This window comes from Danio rerio, chromosome 19 (assembly GCF_049306965.1).
Source record: "Danio rerio strain Tuebingen ecotype United States chromosome 19, GRCz12tu, whole genome shotgun sequence".
Classification (NCBI taxonomy): domain Eukaryota; kingdom Metazoa; phylum Chordata; class Actinopteri; order Cypriniformes; family Danionidae; genus Danio; species Danio rerio.
The window spans coordinates 20999483-21019955 of NC_133194.1; the positions used below are offsets into that span (position 1 = coordinate 20999483).

General features: G+C 34.4%; 2 protein-coding genes and 1 long non-coding RNA gene across 5 annotated transcripts in view; 2 read left to right on the forward strand and 1 right to left on the reverse strand.

Annotated features, from left to right (window-relative positions):
* Positions 1–20473, reverse strand: part of LOC141379059 (uncharacterized) — a 40759-nt gene that overhangs the window by 3507 nt on the left and 16779 nt on the right. For 2 of the 3 annotated variants that reach the window (XR_012395011.1, XR_012395013.1), the window contains 2 exons: positions 6261–6355; positions 3800–5532 (listed from right to left, as the gene is read on the reverse strand). This is a non-coding gene — a long non-coding RNA (uncharacterized lncRNA). Of the gene's footprint in view, positions 1–3799; positions 5533–6260; positions 6356–20473 lie in introns of those variants that run through there. The other variant, XR_012395012.1, reaches the window with a different exon arrangement.
* Positions 1891–3900, forward strand: lye (lymphocyte antigen-6, epidermis). Its single transcript, NM_001386338.1, has 3 exons — positions 1891–2048; positions 2712–2822; positions 3400–3900. Exons 1-3 carry the CDS (start codon positions 1994–1996, stop codon positions 3612–3614), a joined length of 381 nt encoding a protein of 126 aa, NP_001373267.1. The 5' UTR covers positions 1891–1993; the 3' UTR covers positions 3615–3900.
* Positions 10554–18195, forward strand: clic1 (chloride intracellular channel 1). Its single transcript, NM_212682.1, is given in 6 exon segments — positions 10554–10877; positions 12102–12211; positions 12323–12448; positions 14552–14658; positions 17092–17273; positions 17353–18195. Coding segments are annotated over 6 exon segments (726 nt in total). The 5' UTR covers positions 10554–10838; the 3' UTR covers positions 17515–18195.

Consider the following 20473-nt stretch of genomic DNA (forward strand, 5'->3'; position numbering starts at 1 on the left):
TGCCCTGTTTTAACAAATTATCTGTTTAAGTTGCCATTATAATGTGTGCTGCCATTTCAATATGAGAGCAATAAACTGGTTTTAAAATAAACAAAATATTTAGCATTTGTAATTTATGTGAGTGCTGTTTCTTAGCTTCGTTGTAGTATATATATATATATATATATATATATATATATATATATATATATAGTTGAAGTCAGAATTATTTTCCCCAATTTCTGTTTAACAGAGAGCAGATTTTTTCAACACATTTCTGAACATAATAGTTTTAATAACTCATCTCTAGTAACTGATTTATTTTATCTTTGCCATGATGACAGTAAATAATATTTCACTAGATATTTTTCAAGACACTTCTATACAGCTTAAAGTGATATTTAAAGGCTTAGGTTAATTAGGTTAACTAGGCAGGTTAGGGTAATTAGGTAAGTCATTGTATAACGAGGGTTTGTTCTGTAGACTATCGATAAACAAATTAACTTAAAGGGGCTAATAATTTTGTCCTTAAAATATAAAAATTATAATTATTATAAAAAATTAAAAACTGCTTTTATTTAAGCTGAAATAAAACAAATAAGACTTTCTCCAGAAGAAAAACATATTATCAGACATACTGTGAAAATTTCCTGAATCTGTTAAACATCATTTAGAAAATATTTTAAAAGAAAGAAAATTCAAAGGGGGGGCTAATAATTCTGACTTCAATTGTCTATATATATATAGTGTTTGTAAATTGACCAACAGGGATTCTTCTAATACTTCTAATAATTTTTTGACTCATCAAAGATTCAGCTTATTTTTTTTTATAAACCTTAAACTTTATGCTGTTAGCTTGATTAATCCAACATATTCTATAACTTAAATTTCTGCCTATGATTTCTCAGATATTATTTAAATAAAATTTAATGTACACATTTATCAAGAGTGAAGTTTGAGAGAGCAGAAATAAGTGTGGGGTGAGTATTCAATGAGATGTTTTCCTACATTTGGTAAATAATAAATAAGCTTATCTAATTATTATGCTTTAAAATTAATTCCTTTATTAAGGCAAAACCATGCAATACTTTCCAGTTTGTTTTTGTAATGTTTTTCCCATGTTACATTTTTAAAAACTGTGCAAATAAGCTTTTGTGTACTGCATATTTGCTTCAGACTGATTACTCAACAATTAGGTATTTGTTACATCAATATCATGAGTCACTGACTCCACTTGCCCCAGCATGACATATGTTACATTGTTAGTTTTGATAAACTGTTCCACGCAGTGGTTTAGATAAGTGCGACAATATTGTATTACATACACTGACAAAAATTTAAATAAAACTAATTGAAAAAAACTAAATACATTGTTAACAATATACACTTGCTAACTTTGGTACCATGATGAATTTAGCCGGCATTCTGGTTTTTGTTCAAACTCGCTCATATGTTGAAGATTTATTAGTTAATGTGAGATATATAGGTATTTAATAAGTGGTCTTTAGTTTGTGGTTTATGCATGGCAGATACAGGGTGTGGCACATTTTAGGCACTGGTTTGACCATTCTCCTCTACAAGACAAAAGGAATTTCAGCAACTAAGTGAAACAATAATATGCCAGTTTGTTTGATTCAAAATTTGGAAGATTTTGTTTTAACCAGCTGTCCATTGTTTACTGTCTATTTATGTGCTTACATGGTCTTTCTATTTCTAATGTATCATCCTAAGAAAATATTGTGTGTGCTTTTGAGTGTATATGGTGTCAATAGTTTGGTATCTCCCAACTCCCCAAACCAGAATGCTTTGCTCATTCTTCACATTCAGATGCTTCTTTAAACTTGCGCATATTCATTGCTCTCCTTTCTAACAAAAAACCCCACCCTCTTGTGCCTGACCATATATTTGGACAAATTCCAAAAAAAGAAAAAAGCCATCTAGTCTGCTGCGGTACAAGGACCTGTTCATCTTACAAGAATCATTTGAGGACTGCTCTCTGGTTTACATAATCAACATGATGAACAGAATTCTGCTTGGAGTCATTACTGTGATTGGTTTCTTCACTCTAGGTAAGTCCACAGAGAAATAGGTCATTATGAAAAGTCTTGGGTCTTTTTTCTTTTTTTTTTTTAATTAGACGTGGGCATGGAAAAGCTTTGATCCATCATGATTAATAAACAACTTAAACAAAAATGTAAGGAAAATTACTGTAAGTTTAACAGATAGGTTAACCTTGGTTTTGATTTCAATATAGCTTTTGATCTATTTAAAAAAACATTACCTGTTTTAAGAAAAGTAGGACAAAAATGACAGTAAAAATCATTAAATTCATTCAAATGAAAGTACAAGACTTGAAGTCTGCATTGCTGAAGCATCAGCAACTGCACTAATTCTTTTGCTTGTGCTAAAAGTTCACAAGGGTCCAGTTGCATTTAGATTTTGGAAAGAACAGCAAAACGAGACATATTGATAATTATATTGTTATGATTGTTGTAGAAACAAAACATTCTTTAACATTTTTTTTTTAATTCAATTAAAAAAATTTATTCACAATGTGAACATCTTTCATGAAAAGTATTTCAAATGTCTATACAAGATTACTCAAGAATAGCATAGTGTAAGCTCAGTTTGTCCCACTATTAAACTAAATGTGTTTTTATACCAACTCGTTGTTATTTGAAATTGAATTGTTAGATTGCTCATAATTTTATGTTTTCTTTCTGTTTTTCCAGCTGAAGCACTAACGTGTAATTCATGTAAAGTGGGGATCCTAGGCAAATGCTTGTATAGTTCCCAAGTCGCGTGCGCTTCCTCTGAGATCAATTGCTACACTGCTTCAGCAGGTGAGAAAGTATACACACACACACACACACACACACACACACACGCACACACACATACACACACACACACACACACACACACACACACACACACACACACAAATGTTTCAAAGAACTTAATTTAATACAGTTTTTTTTATAATTGGATGAAGGGTTATGTAAACTCAAAACATAAACCTCACACAAACCAACACTATCTCACACCAATTCATAACTTTTTGATTTAGTAGCTCATATGAATGTGTACATTTTGCTATGATTTGCTCATCCCCTAATGACGGTTGGGTTTAGGGGTGGGGTTTGGTGGCATACCTGCTTTTAAAAATCTTGCATTTTCATTCTTACTAAATGTGTATGAACTAGCCACTAAACTGACAAAGAGTAAAATAGTTATGTTTCCTTGTGAGACCATGAACTGTAGATCAAACAAACATTTATAGTTAAGGACTATTTTAAATACTTTTAACACATGCCAATATATTTGCAACAATTCTGAGAAGCACAGGTACAACCAAACCAAGCCAATATTACACAGCCAACATGCAATAAGAAAATCCTGATGTATTGTGTTTCACAGTGTTCAATGTGACTGGATTCCTGAGTCTGTCTTCAAGTGGCTGCACATCTAATTGCAACAACACTGTTGGAACCATCCTGGGCGCGGGATACTCAATCACCAAAACTTGCTGCATCACAGATCTGTGCAATGGAGCAAGTGCTGTTCAACTATCCACGACTGCAGCTTTCAGCACTGCCCTGCTGGCCTCCATCTGGAGCAGTTACATGTTATAGAATCTCATTGTTACGTTACCTAAATCAGTAAAGATGTCTTTTAGGATGAATTTATACCATCAGTTCTAGTAATTTAATTTTTATCGGTCTTAGTTTACTTGTCTTATAAATAAATCTTTACGTGTGATGCAGTGATGATATTTACACACAATGTAAAATGTATTTTTTCTTTTCTCTTATTTTAATTTTTTTTATCATGCATTTTTAATAAAATATTTGGAATGAGGTGGAATATCTGAGCTGAATAAATCTAAAGACTGAATAAACTTGAATGGACTTTAAAGTGTATTTATTGTTTTGTATTACTGTATTTCTTTATTAGTGATGTAACGGATCACCGAGCTCATGATTTGGATTGCATTACAGTTTTTGTGTGATGGATTGAATGGATCTTTCAGATCCGCAAAAAAGGGAGGAGACAAATGTCATTTGCTTTCCAATTATTACAAAGACAGTACTGTTAGCCGATCACCTAATAACATTAAATTACATGTAACAACATTTTTAATTACACTTTACTTTAAAACGGGACTAATAAGTTTTAAGTTATCTTGACTCATATTCTATTAGTACATTTTTACTCAAATTTTTTAATATTTTAAAACTTAATTTCATTTAGTGATACTAAGTTTAATTTAATCTAATATCGTTTATTTTACACAACTTATATATAATTTAAAACATTTATAAAAGTAGCCTCTAGTAATAAATATAGTTATCTTTATTTATTATCTTTTAAGACACCTTGCATTTTCACAGGCACTAACAATTATCAGAATAATTCGTAATAAAAACACAGACACATCACCCTAAATGCTTCTGCTTTAAAATTTTCACCCTGAACCTCAAAAACAGGTTGTATGTGTCAGTCTTTTTAATACTTAATCGGAGAGGTAAACAAATATCAATTGATGTATGGTTTGTTAAGAAAATATTTGGCAAAGATACAACTATTTGAAAATATGGAACCTGGGGGTTCAAAAAAATCTAAATACGATCTAAATCTAAATAAGAAATCTCATTTAAATTGGAGATTTAATTGAAGTTCTTAGAAATGCATGTTACTAATCAAAAATGAGGTTGATACATTTACAGTAGGAAGTTTACAAAATATCTTCATGGAACATGCTCTTTACTTAACATTTAAATGATTTTTGGCATAAAAGACAATTGATTTTAATACTCATTTCATATGAAAAAAGTGGAAAAAAATGATCTATAATCTGTAATTATTATACTATTATATTGTGTGCCTGCTGGGCAATAACTAAATGCACAACAGAATGTTACATTTACTCACATTCACAAATTACAAGTAAAAGCATCAACCTTTTATAGCTTAATACTCACTACGCTTGATGACTTTTGAAAGGGCTAAATTTTACTCATATTTTAAGTAATATTTACAACAAATACTTTTACTCTATACTTGCACTACATTTTTAGGCAAGTAATGGTACTTTTAAAAAGTGTGATATTATAGCACTCTTTTAAACACTGCCATTTTCACAAGTCATACTTTATGCTCTTTTACATGACTATGGTCAAGTATAGTAATGTATAAGGTTAGGCAAGTATGGTACAGAGATGTAAGTAGTCTGTCTTTCTATCAATATCAATCTTTTTAAATGTAACATTCACTTAACATTCAAATTCAGTAAAAGCTAAAGTACTGAAAGGTTACAACAGTTTATGGATGACTTCTATTCTTACATAAGAAATCCATACAGTGCTGTGAATGTGTCCCCTTTAGTTCTTGTTCTTTGCATTAATTAAGAGGAACAAATAAAACACTATCAGGTTTGCATAATGTTTATCTTATTTGATTAAAGAAGGGCTTACATAAAAAGGTCTTGAAGTACTCCAGATCATCCTTATGTAATTACACCGGAGGTCTCGTGGTGACATCATGTGCTTCCTAGAGAAACAAATCAAAAGTAATAATTAATGCAAACATATTTTGAAACTTGTTCTCTAATGGTAACACAGGAAACTAATCAAACAAAAATATGTTTCTGTAACTCTAGTTATAAAATATTTTCATTCATTCATTCATTTTCTTGTTGGCTTAGTCCCTTTATTAATCAGAGGTCGCCACAGCAGAATGAACCGCCAACTTATCCAGCATATTTTTTGCAGTGGATGCCCTTCCAGCCACAACCCATCTCTGGAAAACATCCACACACAAAAACATCCACACACACATTCACACACACACTTATATACTACGGACAATTTAGCCTACCCAATTCACCTGTACCGCATGTCTTGGGCTGTGGGGGAAACCGGAGCACCCGGAGGAAACCCACGCGAACGCAAGGAGAACATGCAAACTCCACACAGAAACTCCAACTGAGCCAAGGATCGAACCAGCGACCATTTTGCTGTGAGGCGACAGTACTACCTACTGTGCCACTGCCTCGCTGATAAAATATTTTAATTAACAATATTAAACTTGATCAAATGCAGCTTTTTAAATTTTCAGTCAGCTTCCTGATGCAGGTTTGTGCAACAATACTCCGAAGAGTCTTAAAAAATGTGATCACTGCTGTGATGATGATGATGATGATAGAGTTAGTGCTAGACATACCTGCAGATCATAAAGTAGTGCATTTGCTGTCTTGCCTGTTCTTGAAACCTTCTTACCATACAAGTCTATCAGTCGAGAGGAGCATTGGTCCAGCTCTGAGTAGAATGTAGTCCATATGTACAAACTGGTTATTCGGTGGACCTCTGCACACCTGCAGACACACAAAAACAAATAAATGTTAAGAATTGAGTACTTATTTTCTGCATCAATAACCTCTGCACAGTGCCTTTACTACGTTATCTGCCAGATCACACACACATGATTGTGAAAGGTGTGTGTTGGTGCTGAGATTTTTTGTTTTAGAACAAATACTTAAAGATTGACAGACTTATAACCTGAGACTTGATCTGTAAAGCAGGCAAGCCATGCTGAAAGTCACTGGCCAATAGATCTCCCTTGGCAATATCTTGCCGGTGCAGTGCAGAGGCATTTCTTAACTTCTACAAATATAAATAGTCAATACAAATACAAATAGAGACATTGTAGAGGGCTAATTCTGGAAAACTGCTATGCTGAAAACATTCATTCATTCATTTTCAACCTAGTCCCTTTATTAATCTGGGATCACCACAGCAGAATGAACCGCCAACTTATCCAGCATATGTTTTACACAGCGGATGCTCTTCCAGCTGCAACCCATCACTGGGAAACTCCAATACACACTCATTCACGCACACAGATTCATACACTACAGTCAGTTTTAGCATACCCAATTCACCTGTACCACATGTCTTTGGACTTGTGGGGGAAACGGAAGCCCCTGGGGAAAGCCCACGCGAACACGGGGAGAACATGCAAACTCCACACAGAAATGTCAACTGACCCAGCTGAGGCTCAAACCAGCAACCTTCTTGCTGTGAGGCGAACGTGCTACCCACTGCGCCATCACATCAACTATGCTGATAACTGTAGTGCGTAAATAATTTTAGATTGGTTTTAAAGGATGTAGAACATATTCTGCATTTCCACTCCTCTGAATCTTAAATTAAGGCTTATCACTTTTAAAAGTCAGCAGGCGTTGAGCTCCAAATTAGCCCTTCAGATTTCTTTATTGAATTGTTTATAAAACCAGGAGGCCCAAAAGGCTGCATTTTTTTTTTTTTTTTTTTTTGTATTTAACTACCATTTAAGTATCTTTCAGTGTAAATCATATCTGTCAATGTAGATGCCACACCACTTGCACTCCACTTAAGCTTTCAAAAAAAATCGAAACCTAAAACATTATTTGCGGAATATTTATCACAAACATTATCAGTCATACTCATTTTGTAATACCTGATCTACATAAGTTAGACAATGAAACTGAAATGCCTAGTTTTAAAACACAATAATTAATTGGAATGCTGTAGTAGGGCCTCCTTTTGCAGCCAATACAGCATCAACTCATCTTAAGAGATACAGATACAAGTCCTGCACACTAAACAAAGGGATTTTGAGCCATTGTGGCCAGGTCACTGCATGATGCTGGTGGAGGAAAATGTGTACTCCTCTATGAAAATGTGAGTCACTCCTCTAAAACACCCCAAAGTGGCTCAATAATATTTAGATCTGGTTGCTATGGGAGATGTTCAACTTCACTTTCATGTCCATTCTGTCTTCAGTCTTGCTGTTAGTATTGGTGCATTATCATCCCTACACACAGCACCACCTCCAGGATACAATGTTTGAACCAATAGGTTCACATGGTCCTCCAGAATAGTTTGATAGTCCTTGGCAGTGGCACACACATCTAGCACAATTATTGGGTATAGGGAATGCCATGATATTACAAGCCAAACCATCACTGATCCACCTCATGCTTCACTCTGGGTATGCAACAGTCTGGGTGATATGCTTCTTTGGGGTTTCTCCACACCCTAACTTTCCCAGATGCGGGAAAGACAGTGATGGTGGACTCATCAGAGAACAATACATGGTTCATATTGTCCACAGTAGTTGCAAAAGATCCAAAGATGCCACACTGCCACTTTAGCTCTCAAAAGTGTTGCCACTTTAGCTCTGATTGACATTAAAGATTTTTTGAGAACTAAAGTGGCAGTGTGCCGATTTTCTTTGGATCTTTTGCAACTAATGTTTGTTTTTTGATCGAGCACCTGCCTTCAAGATTTTCTAGATGTGTGCACATTTCTGTTTTTTGCATCATATTGTCCACAGCCCAAGATTTTATTACTGCTGACACCATTGAAACCAACGACTGGCATTTGCATGAGTGACCAAAGGATTAACTATAGCAGCCCAGCCATGTATATTGACCCTGTGAAGCTCACTGCAAACAGTTTTTGTGAAAAAAGGAGAGTTGAGCTACACATTTAATTTTGCAGTGAGTTAGACAGATGTGGTTTTATGTTTTTTGGATAAAATACGATTTAGCACCCAGGCATCCCTCTCACAAAGCTTCTACTTGAGTGGTTCTACTTGCGTTCTTGGTGGTATGCTGACATTACCCTGGATGGCATGGCTCTTGATAATACCCCAAAGACTTGCTGTCTTATTCACAGATGAACCAGTGAGATGCACATCAACAATTTGTCCTTTTTTTAACCATTTTTAGCCTACACGTGGATATCCAATTGTAAAGTTAATTGAAGCTGAAATCTTTTTTTTAACAACTGAAAAAAAACCTTATAAATACACATTTTTTATTTTTTTTGTTTTATTGTTTTTTTTCCATTTTGAGTTAAAAACAAGTTAACAGATGAGTTTTGTATTTGGTGTCTATTGAATAATATATATATATGTTACATTTTTTTATTATTCATTTTCCAAACTAAATAGGAAAATTGAATGATCGAATGATAAACAGATTAATCTGCTAGGCATTTAATCTGTTTGAAATGATAATTTTAACTGCAATACTTGCTCAGAACTTTCACCGAGTTAATTCCAGAGCATGCTTGCAAAATTATTGGACATGGATGCGTGCATCGACACATGCCGACTCTCATTCTGCTCTGACACATTAAACCAAAGGTGCCCAAAATAAGTAATGGAGGGCCAATGTCCTGCAGAGTTTAGCTCAAACTTGCCTAAACACAAATGTTTCTATGTTTATAATGGTTTTTAACTCAAGGCCTCGGGCCCTGCAGGAAACCAGTCTTCCAGGACAATTTTTGGGCACCCCAAAAAAAGTTTGGGACAATCAGGATTTTGAAAAGAAATTGAAGAGAGATTTTCTCACATAAGCACTGCAGTTGTACAGGGTAAGCCACTTGAGCAGCTTTCCCATACCTAAAGCTAGAAGACCTGTCTGCGTGATTACATCAGTACACTTAGAGAACTGAGGCTGGTTTAATAACTATATTTATAGCTTTCATCTTCAAGCCAGAGATTGTGAAGCAACAATGTCCAAGCATTTTTCCCCTCCTGCTTTAAAATGAGCGGTGATAATGCTGCCAAGCAGATCACACAACAGGCATATGCACCAGCAGAGTTTCAGTTTTTATGCACTTTTTAGTAGGTAACAATTTGAAAAGAGAAAGTTTGAAAGCAAAATACTCACATTTTCAATCAGTTGCTAGCACTTTATTTGAAATCTAATCACTTTTCAAAACTTTAGATTAAAATATATCAAAATTAAAGCATTTTTGAGGATTTCCAGATCCGGTTCCCACACTGAAGATTTGTGATTCTCTAAGAAAAACTATTTTACTATATATAAAATGGCTTATTTCGGTGAGAAGTTTGCATTGTTGTACCTATAAAATAATAATCTCGAAATATTGTGATGTTAACTTGAGTCTGCGACCATAGGCGTCTATTAAAATACATTTTAAAAAAACATAGTTTAATTTTAACTTATACTATATGTTGATTAAAAAACACATATTTTTATCTATTTTCATAAATAAGTTACAAAATTTAGTTGTCTTAAATTTCAGATGTTCAATATTCAAGTTAAGAAAATGAAATTAAGAAATTAAAATTCAAAAATAATTTTAAAAGCATGTAGCCTAATATTCAGTTTTTATAAATTTCAATTGTTAATATTTAAAATGAACACAATTCTTTATTTTATTTATTTTATTAGATTTTATTAGGTTGGTAGTAATAGGGTTTTCATATACAATAATTACAATGTCAGTGTTCCAGTTTTACCACTAGGTGTCAGAATGCATGTTGTAAAATCCATACTTTCCCTTTAAATAAGAACCACTTGAAAAGGAATATTTTAATTAAAACTAAAAACGTTAAAATGTACAAACTGCAAACAATAACGTTTTATTTGTTTAGCCCTTTCAGTAGTTATGGTTACTAAAAGTTAGTGGAAGTTCAGGCTCGTCGAAATCAGGAAATGAGAGAGAGCGAGAGAGAGGAAGTAGGTTAATCTTGCTCTAGGCGTTATCGATGAATTTCGATACTGAATAAGTAATTTAAATTATTTATACAACATACATTACACTAGAATTGGACACTTTCTGGCGTTCATAGATACTTTGCTCTACATTTAACAACCACTGTCAGATTCGGAGTTCAAGGGAGTGAAGTTTCAAATTGACCACGACATAGAGGAAGTGAGCTCGGTGATAAAGCGGCAGGAGTACAATATATAAGTTTGAGTTAGAATCTCAGTATCGTAAAGCGATATAAATATTCGTATTTTGTTTGAAGTTTGGTTTAACAGTTTGAACTCCAGCATGAGTGAGGAGAGACCTGAGGTTGAGCTCTTCGTGAAGGTGAGTTTACCCGCAAGCCATTATTGATACATTTATAAGGACTAGAGTTTCAACTGACAGGCAGACAACGCATGGATCTTTACATTATGAAATAACAAAAAATAAATAAATAAATAAAAATCCAAAAGGAATAGATATTATTCTTATTTCTATTTTAGAAAACAAGTAGTATTCTGCATCACAATAAAATTTGCAGTGTTATTATTATTATCTATTGTTCTTAGTGTTGCTGTGATTCTAGGTTGTAATTAGCATTACTGTGCGTTATATGCACTACACAGACATGCCACATGCTACCAGTACAGCATCAATACTTCCTGTAATGTACTGGAGTGATATAGCACAATCCTTTTGAATTCTTTTTTCAGTGAGTGTTTTTTTAACCCATCTGTATGTATGTAGTTCAGAGATGCTTAATTTAGTTTTTCCTGTTTCACTGGAAGCAAGTTGAGATTTAAATACTAATATATTATAGCCTAAATATATAATAGTACAACATAGAAAAACTTTACACAGACGTGCATCTGTTGGCGTTTTTTGCTAATTTATCTTGTAGAGCATTTATGAGATCAGACACTGCTGTTGGCTTGGCTCAAAATTTCTGCTCCTGTTCAAAACATATATTATGGGGTTTAAGTCAGGGCTCTGTGTGGGCCAGGTACATTTTTATACACCATTACTAATCCTGTCATTTCTTCGTGAACTTTTATTTGCGCTGAGGCAGTCAGGCTTACCCAAACAAAAACGTGATGCATGCATGCTGTTTTTTGTTTGAGTGCATGAAATAAACTCCCTTGTATTGTCATTTTGCATAGTCACTCTTTTGTTTTGCTGGTATACAAAATTGACTATCAATGTTCTTTAAGAATAAATTACTTCCTGTCACAAAGGACACTTGACCTAATCATCTTGCATTTGGGTACAATATGATTCCTTGTATGTACAGATGTTAAAAAAGTTTCTTTTTGTGATTAAGTGCAAGGATAACAAGGGGCTACACCATGGGTGCTCATCCATACTCCTGGATATACCATCTTGCAGAGTTTAGCTCCAAACATAACTAAACCAACTAAGAAGTATCTAAAGGATCACTTGGTAATTAAAGACAGGTGTTTTTGATCAATGTTACAGATAAACTCTGCAGGAAGGTTGATCTTCAGGAATAGAGCTGAACCCCCCTGGTCTATACACAGTCATTCTCTGAATTTGTGTATTTGTTTATAGGCAGGAAGTGATGGTCAGAGTATTGGAAACTGCCCGTTTTCTCAGCGGCTTTTCATGGTCTTGTGGCTAAAAGGCGTAACTTTTAATGTGACCACAGTTGACATGAAGAGGTTGGTTTTTCTGTTGCATTGTGTATCTTGAGCAGTGCACCTTTTTAATTGAAATGATTAACATAGAAATTTCCACCCTGCCAACTTCCTCTTTCTCTGTTTTGTGAGCAGGAAACCAGAAATTCTAAAAGATCTGGCCCCTGGTGCTCAGCCTCCTTTCTTGCTATATGGTACAGAGGTGAAGACAGACACCAACAAAATAGAAGAGTTCTTGGAAGAAACACTCTGTCCTCCTAAGTAACTTACTTCATTATTGCATGCTTCATTTCCTTTCATTGTGTTGCTAGATATCATCACTGTGCTTGTATTTGTATACTTATTATAACTGTATGGATACAAATCCTGATGTTGAACTTGTAATCATACTGTAACATGTATTTAAGTGTTTTTTCTTAAATGTGGGTAAAGTAATTATGAAATCAGAATACAAATACAAATTACAGTATGTAATTTTCAATCTTTAATTTTATAAATCAGGGATGTCAAACACAGATCACGAAGGGCCACAGCTCTACACAGTTTAGTTCCATTCCTGTTTCAACACACTTGCCTGTAGGTTTCAAACAAGCCTGAAGGACTCAATAAGTATGATCAATTGTGTTTGATTAGATTTGGAACTAAACTGTGCGGAGCTGCAGCCCTCCAGGAACTAAGTTTGGCACCACTGGTATGAAGCCATTTTGTCTATCAGAAGAATTAAATTTTGATTGGCCCTCAGTCTTCATTAGAACAGAAATGGTTTGATAAACTAAAAGTTGCTCATGTTAGTCACTCTGTTTTTCCAAATCCTGAAGTTCACTTAATCTTGGATCTGGCCTGTATTAAGACTAGGTAGTTTTTGTGGTCATTGATGAGTCTTGAACACCTTGATTATTTGGATCAGCTGTGTTTGATTAGGGTTGGAGCAAAACTGCAGAGCTGCGGTCCTCCAGGAATTGACTTTGACACATACACATAAGGACACATGAAATGTGGCCTTCAAATGACCGGTTGCTATAAAATATTATTTTTACAGACGACAAGGACTTAAGCAAACGTCCAGCAAGGCTTATTCAGTAAGGGCAGAATTCTAGGTTTTTGCACAAGAGGTTTTTTTTTTTTGGTACAATAAACAAAATACCTCAATTTTATTTATATATATATAAAGTTATCAGTCATCCATCCATCCTTAGTTTTGTGAATTCATACAAATTATCAGGTTGTAAAGATATAGAGAATTAACAATGGAAACTATTACCATGTTTCTTAATAATATTGCTACATACTATATATAGATATTTTAGATGTAGCACATTGATGGGGAGTGATGGGGATGGGATTGATCATCACTGAAGATGAGTGATCACTGATCATTGTGAGATGACCAAAGATGCAGGGCTGTTGAGAATAAATGGCTTATTTTCATAACAATACCACAGTATAGCCAAGCCAACTTTGCTTTGTTTGTTCCTGTCATGTTTTTGATGATTAATACAGTAACCTATGCTGCAATGTGGGATTTCTTGGCCAATTGTAATTAAAAGAAGGATCAGAACCAAAGACTGTTAGGACCAATTCCCATGATATTTTTAGCCCTACTTTCCCCCTTCCGCTTGGCCCTTGAAACAGAGTATATATATATATATATATATATATATATATATATATATATATATATATATATATATATATATATATGTGTGTGTGTGTGTGTGTGTGTGTGTGTGTGTGTGTGTGTGTGTGTGTGTGTGTGTGTGTGTGTGTGTGTGTGTGTGTGTATGTATGTATGTATGTATGTGTGTGTGTGTGTGTATATATATATACATTTATTTATATATACATATATTTATATATTTATATATATTTATATATATTTATATATATAGTTTTGTGGTCCCACTTTATATTAAGTGGCCTTAACTTATATGTACTTACACAGGAATTAATAGTTTGTTACAATGTACTTAATGTGTAAATACATGTATTTACTGTGTACTTATGCTTGATTAAATACATGTATGTAATTACATCTTTAGTTAACTTTTGTAATTACATTTGTAAATACACTGTTGACCATCCCTTACACCTTAACCCACCCTTAAACCTACCCATGCCACCAAACCTGTCCATAACCCAACCTCTTTCCCAACTCAAAAGCACCACAAGTGTTCTCAAATACATTATAAACACAGTAAGTACATTGTATTTATTGTATTTATTTTTTTTATGTAAGTACATAGTAGTTAAGGACACTTAATATAAAGTGGGACCAGTTTTGTCTCTTTTGTCTCTTATGAAATGGGAAGACCAAACTGTTATGTTTAATATATCTATCTCTTTTGCTACAATTTATTCCTCCAGATATCCACGGCTGGCAGCTTGCAATCCTGAATCTAACACTGCAGGTCTTGATGTGTTCTCTAAGTTCTCAGCCTACATTAAAAATTCAAACCCTCAGATGAACGACAGTAAGTGCAAAAAACATTGGTGTTTATTTTCATTAAATTCTGTTAAAAAGATTGCTATTATTAAAGTCAGCATGAAATCAAAATGTTATCTTCTTGATTTTATATATGGATAGTTGTGCATGTTATCAATTATGAATCTTTGCACTTCATTATTTTTGTAAAAATTTATTTGCCCACATAATCGTAATCTAAATAATCATAAAACAGTTCTGATGTACAGCAGTTCTCCACAACAAAGTACAAACTGGCATGCAAATCTTCCTCCATTTTGTTAGCAATGCCCATCTTCCAACAATCCAAAAGGTTCCCAAAGCAGTACTTTTTTTCTTATTTTATAATCATTTAAAGTTAATGTATGTCAGCCTAGTGGAAATGGAACAAGCTTGACTTCTGTTTCATGCTGCCTTTATGTTTCAGCTGTGAGGTTCATGACCAACTGATCGGTTGTCATCAGGAAGTATGGACTCATTTCACTCTTCGGCATTTGCGAAACTATGTAAACACAGCATTGGCTGCTGCTGAAGTGAATGTGTTTTTGCACTAGCTCAAATATTTTCCTATCTTTTAAGTTTAGGGATGTTGACTGACTTGTGAAACTCGAGAAAGTCTACAAGTTCTTTGAGTACAAGTTGTACAAGTACAACAACTACAAGTAATTTTCGACTTGTGCGTCTACACAGCTGTTGACTTCACGGAACACTTAATATTATCTTGCCTTTTCTTCTGTTATCACTGAACTTAAAACCTTCTGCCCTTACAATGTGATGCATCCCTGTTTTTCAAGATAGTTGTAGACTCTGTTGGCCCTGGTCTGATACCTCTCTTAAATAAGTGTTTACAGACTGGTTCGGTTCCTTTAAGTCTGAAAGTGGCCCCAGTTACCCCTCTGCTCAAAAAGCCTTCCTTAGACACCTCGGTTTGGAATAATTTTCACCCTGTCCCTGTGGTTCTATTTGTTTCTTAGATCCAGTTGTGTATGCTATCTGTGTCTCCCTATTAACAATCACCTTACATTGGACAAACATGTTTTTTCTGTTGTCAAGTTTTTTCCAACTCTGTTTACTTTTCAAAATAAAACACTTTTTTGCCTGAAAAGTCACGTGATACAGTTATCCACACTTTTATAACTTCACACTTGTATTACTGTAATTCTCTACTTTATGGCATCTCTAAATCCCAGGTAGCTTGATTTCAAGTGATCCAAAATTCTGCAGCCAAATTCCAGAAAAATGGTCGCAAACATGACCATGTCACTCCCATCCTACACTCCTGTGCCACTGCATAACTATAGATGTGTTTATTGAGACGTAACGTCGGATTCTGATTGTGTCTGAAGCCGCGTGATCGAGCCTGATTTCCGGTTACGTTATCGGATTGGGACATCCCTAGCTCAAAGTAGAATATATGAAGTCTATGTAACCTGTGTATTTGATGATTAGTCAATATTAACTATTATAATTAGTTATTGGCTATTAGTAGTCATCTGTTGAATTGTCATTGACAGGCCAAATTTAGCCTTTTTTAGCCATGCTGTTGATGTATATACAGTCCATTCGGAAAGTATTCATACCCCTTCACTTTTTCCACATTGTTTTATGTTACAGCCTTATTCCTAAATAGATAAATTCATTTATTTCCTCAAATTTCTAGACACAATACACCATAATGACAATGTGAAAAAAATTTTTTTTTAATTGTTGCAAATTTAATAAAAAAATTTAAAACCTAAAAAATCACATGTACATAAGTATTAACAGTCATTGACCTCAGTCTGGGGCGACGGTTTATCTTACAGCAGGACAATGACCCAAAGCACACCGCCAAAATATCAATGGAGTGGCTTCACAACAACTCGGTGAATGTCCTTGAGTGGCTCAGCCAGGGCCCAGACCTAAATCTTGTTGACCATCTCTGGAGAGATCTAAAAATAGGAATGGGCAAAAATTCACTAAGACAGGTGTGCCAAGCTTGTGGCTTCATATTCAAAAAGACTTGAGGCTGTAGTTGCTGCCAAAGGTGCAACAACAAAGAATTGAGCAAAGATTTTGAATACATATGTACATGTGTATTTTTTTATTTGTAATAAATTTGCAACAATAAAAAAAAATCGTTTATCATATTGTCATTATGGGGTATTGTCTGTAGAATTTTGAGGAAATAAATGAATGTAATCCATTTTGTAATAAGGCTGTAACATAAAAAGTGTGGAAAAAGTAAAGCGCTATTAATATTTTCCGGATGCACTGTATGTCTAGTAGATGTCTATTTAACAAACATTGCTAGGTGGGTGGTGGCTGTGTGAACAGGTCTTAGTATACATTGTGAATAGCACTATAGCTCTGAATGTTCAATAGTAAATACATAAAAATAGGGAAGGTAATTGCAATTGTCAGGTTTTCAAAGTAAGCTTTTTGAACTGTTTTTTTTGTGCAGATCTAGAGAAGGGTTTACTAAAGGCCCTGAAAAAGTTGGATGACTATCTGAGCTCTCCTCTCCCAGACGAGATTGATGAGAACAGTGCCGATGATGTCATTTCCTCCACCCGTTCTTTTTTAGATGGACAGGAGCTTACCTTGGCTGACTGCAACCTGCTGCCCAAGCTACACATTGTCAAAGTGAGACAGACTCCCAACAGACTGCCCCTTAAATAACGTTTACAAAATAAATGCTTAGCTTTATTTTCTCTATTCTCAGGTTGTTTGTCTGAAGTTTCGAGGTTTCTCCATTCCTCGCTCTCTGACGTCTCTGTGGCGATATCTGGATGCAGCATATGCCAGAGAGGAGTTCTCATCCACCTGTCCCAGTGATGAGGAGATATATGTGGCCTACTCTTCTGTTGTGAAGGCGCTTAAATAGAGGAAGGGCATTCCTAGTCACGCTCTCATGTGTGTTATTACCAATTATCCTTCCAGATTACCCTAGTGTTTCATGTTACTGTCTCAAGCTTGAGGTTGTTTGCACCAGCAGGGTCCCAATGTTTCACTTTTAAACTAATTATGGTCAAATGTTTTATATTTTTAAAAACTTCTGAACCGCAGAGGTCAAAGTCATTTCTATTGTTATTCACATTGGTTGCCTGCAGTTTTAGTGGTAACAAGAATAAATATTATTTTATTTTTCAGTATTTTTATATTGCTTACTGTGAACTGCTCTTCACAGATAAAGACCTGTCTTTACATTCATCTTGACCTCCAAGTTTGTTACACTATGTAAAAGAGAAAACCAGTAACAGTAGCAAGCAATCTTTTGTTGATGTATTTTTTTCATATACAGTATCAAGAAAACATTATAGTTTGTAATGAAGGACTTCAATTCATTGGTGTTCAATCTTAGCTTCATAGCACTTAATGAAATTCGCTCATGTTGTTGCTGACTGCTTCTAAAATTACCTTCAAAAAATATTCATATTAAGTCATGCAGTATACCAAGTCTTATGCCCTTGCACCTCATTTTACACTTCTCACTTCTCTAACCACCTTATGCTTATACAATATGTAATTCAATGATACAATTTCTAATAAAGATTAAGTGAAAACATAAACGCGTTATTTTTTTTTTACATTAATGTAGCATTTTAGATATTTCTTAAATTTTAATCTATAAATAAAAATATATCATCTTAAATTTTTGCCCATATTACAGATATTTTTTTCCATTTTAGTTCAGATTTGAATAGCCATTTGAATAGAACTACTTAATAGTCTAATAGTGTAAATGGAATTTAAATTTTTTTTGTACCCTCTTTCTCTTTTGTGCATAGCAGAACTAAACCTTTTGCTTTTACTCATTGTGAAGATAAAATCTGGTCTTTGTGTTGAGAAAAAAAAAAACATTTAAATCCTAATTAGACCGGTATGCCATCATAAGTTGTGAAAATTACCAACAGAAGAAGGCTTTAAGACTAATTTAATTTGTAATTATTCAATTATTCCTCTGACTGGGGAAAGTTGAATGAGTTGAATCAGTTTTTTATTTGCCTATAGGCTAATGAAAACAAGTTTCACCATTTTTGTTGAAAAAAGTTTCACCGAATTCCTATTATTTTTTATGACAAATGATAATAAATTTGTATTTAAAAGTAAGTATTTTTTTCATATTTCTTTATTAATTGTTGTTTATTTAAAATGATAATCCCATAACATTATTTATAAACCTGTAATAACTTACAGTTTAAATGCAAATTTGTAAATAAATACTTTGTGATAAAATAGTATGGTAAGCACTTTGCACAAATTGTAGGAAATATTTCTTGTACAAGTGTGGTTATGATCACCATCCGACCAGCTAATTAAGCAAAGATTAGTGCTTAAAATGTCACTAAAATACAGTATTCAAACCCTGCATGAGATGAATAACGGGATACATGGTAGAAGAAAAAGGTCGTTTGTTTGAGGCCCAGCTGGGTCAGTTGGCATTTCTGTGTGGAAGTTGCGTGTTCTCCTCATGTTCGTGTGGGTTTCCTCTGGGTGCTCCGGTTTCCTACAGTCCAAAGACATGCGGTATAGGTGAATTGAATAAGCCGTAGGTTACAGTATGTGTGTGAATGCAAAAGTGTATGGGTGTTTCCCAGTGTTGGGTTGAGGCTGCAGGTCATTTACTGCGTAAAACATATGCTGAATAAATTGGCGGTTCATTCCGCTGTGGCGACCCCTGATTAATAGAGGGTTTAAGCTGAAAAGAAAATGAATGAATGAATGAATAAATGTGGCAAATAACTGCACAAAGGTCCCCTTTTTCAGAATAAAGAACCACCCTTTTTAATAGGCTCGCTATGGGGCTACATCCCACCTCTCTCGGAAATCTCCCGCATATTCATAGTGGCTCCCTAATGCCTGCAAATTACATTCAACATCCTGACAATTGTGGAGGCAAGAGGGAGTGAGTGAGGGCAAGATAATATGTCAAGTGTAGTGATAAAGTAAGCTTTAAATTATGCTAATGAATAGTGCAATAAAGTAAACATTTCTTTAGTTCAGCATAAATCATTGAATCGGATTAGACCATTAGCATGACGCTGTAATGTACAATGATAATACGCAGCACATGAAAACCAACTACTTGCACAGGGAGCGCATCTTGCAACCATGCTTTATCAAATAGCACAACATATTTAGTATGTATTTGATTTATTCAACCAACAAACCAAGCTTTTCCATTCTGAGAACTGGTTATTAATAACCCATATAAACAATTAATTTATAAAATACATAATCTACTGCTATTAATAAAACAAATATACTGTAATGACCTGTCCCACAAGACAGGTAAAAAAGAGACCATGAAAAGAGGCCAAGATCTATACTACCCTGACGTCTCAGGTGGTGTACCGCACACCAGTTTATAAGCAAACAGGACCTTCAGGTAGGAGCAGTTATGGGAGGCCATTGCCCTGCAGCCACCATTTAGATGTCAGAGCTCACTGGTTCTAGTCTCCTCCCACCACTCACTAGTTGGAGAGACTCCAGGCAGGCCCTGCAGGATCTTGGTAGTACAGGCCTGCATACTCTAGTCATTATCACTGCAAGTTCCACTTGCCCCAAGGAGCGCAAAGTACACTGTAAACGATTTCTTGTTAAATTAACAGTAAGTTACTGGCAACAATTATCCAGTAGCTGCTGTATTTCATAAAACAGTAACATTACTGTAATACTAATTACATTAGTATTACATTTACTGTAAAATGTAATACATCATTTTACTGTTGTTGATTTTTACTGTAACACCAATTACAGTAGTGATACACATACTGCAAAACTGAAAACAGTATTTTATTGTACATTTTTACCATGAAGAACTACGGTATTTTAACGTTACT

Bases quoted from the DNA above. Each gene is read 5' to 3' on its own strand.
- lye (NM_001386338.1), top strand. From the start codon at position 1,994: ATGATGAACAGAATTCTGCTTGGAGTCATTACTGTGATTGGTTTCTTC. The intron at 2,049-2,711 runs GTAAGTCCACAG...CTGTTTTTCCAG, and splicing joins GATTGGTTTCTTCACTCTAG to CTGAAGCACTAACGTGTAAT. The intron at 2,823-3,399 runs GTGAGAAAGTAT...TGTGTTTCACAG, and splicing joins TTGCTACACTGCTTCAGCAG to TGTTCAATGTGACTGGATTC.